General features: G+C 35.4%; 1 protein-coding gene across 1 annotated transcript in view; it reads left to right on the top strand.

Moving 5' to 3' along the window:
* The window catches only part of LOC107647680, a 4,789-nt gene continuing 3,142 nt past the window's right edge, over positions 842 to 2,488 (top strand). Inside the window, exon 1 of the mRNA XM_016351735.1 lies at positions 842 to 969. Coding sequence (XP_016207221.1) covers positions 842 to 969 — 128 coding nt within the window. The remainder of the gene's footprint in view (positions 970 to 2,488) is intronic.

Raw genomic sequence — 2,488 nt, 5'->3', positions numbered from 1 at the left:
TTGTGGACCCATGTGAACGCCACTTATGCCATGATCCCTCACCAAAGATATACGTGTCTTGATTAAGCAAATACATTTTGTCTTACAAATAAAACAACAAAGATAATAAATTAGAGAGTATATACCCATTTTGGTCCTCAAAGAATTTTAGACTGGACACTTTAGTCTTCAACTAAAATTAATTACTCGATTGGTCCTTAACAATTGATTTCGTCAATCACTTAGATCCTTTACTCCGTTAACTCTAACGGAGGACAAAATATTCCCTAACAACTCTAACAAAGGACAAAATGGTCACAGATCTCTTCTGTTCGGAAACGACACTGTTCTCTCTCAATTTTCATCATATCTCGTATAACACTAGCAGTCTAACACTGTAACTTCAAACTACACAATGCACGCTCTATAAATTTAATGTTCACAAGAAAAAAAATCCTCAACTTATTCTTAACCAATTCATACTCAGGAAATTAATGCCTATGTCTCTCAACTAGTTATCGTCTTCGATAGATTGCATGAATCTAGACAGCAAGTCTGATTTGTTAAGACCTGTCGTCGTCGTTGCCATCTCCCTCCTTCTCTGCCCTATCATCTCCATGACCACATTGTCCACCACTCCGATCGCTTCCTTCAGCTTCTTCTCCGAACCAATGTTCAGTAATCGCTTCAGTTTCCATATGAGCAGCAACGGCGACGTTGCTCGTTGTACTGATAGCTTGGATGCGAGGTCGAAGCTGTCTGCCAACTTAGACTCTGGAAAAGAAGGAATGAAACACTCGGTGTCTATTTCAAATGAGAATTTGCATATGATGTCGAATGAGAATCTTCTTATGATGTCCTAATGTCCAACAATCTATATTGCTTGCCGGAGAGTGGAGAAAGGCGTGCCCTTGGAGTATTTGTGGAACTTGGTCTTGAGGATGTCGTGAACGTGTCGGGGTTGGAGGTGATGTTATCGAAGACGTGGAAGTAGATGCTTTTGGTGGGTGTAGTGCAGAGGAGGTGGATGTACCAGTTACAAAGATTTAGGAAGTGTGTGGTCCATGACATATTGAGGTAGGTGCGACACGTGTGACAATTACACCATGGCTTAATCTTAAAGCTAAAGAGGAGGAAGGAAAAGATGAAAAAGAAGACTGTGAAGGTGAAGAAGGAGAGTATGAATGTTAGAGTTATGCGAGATATGATAAAAATTGGGGAAAAACAGTGTCGTTTTCGAATAAAGGGGTCAGTGATCATTTTGTCCCTTGTTAGAGTTGTCAGGGACCATTTTGTCCCCCGTTAGAGTTAGGGTAGTAAAGGACCTAAGTGACCGACGGAATTAATTGTTAGGGACCAATCGAGTAATTAATTTTAGTTGGGGACTAAAGTGTCCAGTCTGAAATTCTTTGAGGACCAAAATGGGTATATACTCTAAATTAGACTTATTACATATACAAGTCTTTTTGACGTACAAGTCTATATAAGTTAGTCCAAATCTAATAAAAATAATTTTCAATTTAGAGAGCATGTAAACACGCATTTCCTCAACTTTGAATAGCACGAAATGAGAAACGGTTCTTCTTCAACGTTTGTATTTCACGTTCTTCCTCCTCCTTCTTCTCCTTCTTCTTCTCCTCCTTTTTCTTTGTATTCCTCCTCCATTTTTTTTGTATTCTTCCTTCTTCTTCTTCGCGTGTTTCATCCTCGTTGTGATTCCTTTTATTATTGTTATTATTGTTGCATTTTTTCCTCCTCCTCTTTCTATTGATTTTGCAACATTATGTATTTTTTTGTTTGATTTTGTCTCCCAAAAAGAATTATAAGAAAAGGAAATAAAAAGATGAGGAGGAAGAGGAAGAGTTTTGAATTATGCAGAAGTAATTAGAATAAAAATACACCTAAAATTCTTAAAATACATCTAAATATCTTCGTGTTACACCCAAATATTTTCGTGTTACACCCAAATTTGCTGCAAATATAGAAAAATATTTCCTCTAATGCTACATTTTTTCTTCTGAATTGAACCACACCTCAGCCACTTGATTGGATTCAAAACAATAATCAATTTCGTTCTAGTTCAATTGACAATCTGAACCTGAATTATTCATTATTTTCAACAATGAAATAATTGATGATAGAGGAGAAAGAGCAAAAAAAAGAGAAGAAATTTCAATGAAAAAAAGGAGAAAGAGGAGGAGGAGGAAGAGGTGGTGTTGATGACGATGATAATGAAAAAGAAGAAGAAGAAGTAAAAATACGAAGTGCACAAATATAAATAACTTATAAAGACTTTGTAAAGACTTGTATAAAAAAAATGTTCATATGTATAAAATAATTGATAATAAAATTAGATTGATCTAATAGTTAACTTAATAGTCCGTGTAAATAAGTGGCTATTCGAAAGAAATAATAAAAAAAATCAAAATAAATAAATAAATAAGTTGCCGGACATTAAAATAAATCGACAAGTTATTGTTAGTTTAGAAGTTTATTGGCTTGAGATTAG

The sequence above is a fragment of the Arachis ipaensis genome, chromosome B06, assembly GCF_000816755.2.
Source record: "Arachis ipaensis cultivar K30076 chromosome B06, Araip1.1, whole genome shotgun sequence".
Lineage (NCBI taxonomy): Eukaryota > Viridiplantae > Streptophyta > Magnoliopsida > Fabales > Fabaceae > Arachis > Arachis ipaensis.
The sequence above is the reverse complement of the archived record's forward strand: the minus strand, read 5'-3'. Positions and strand labels throughout refer to the sequence as shown.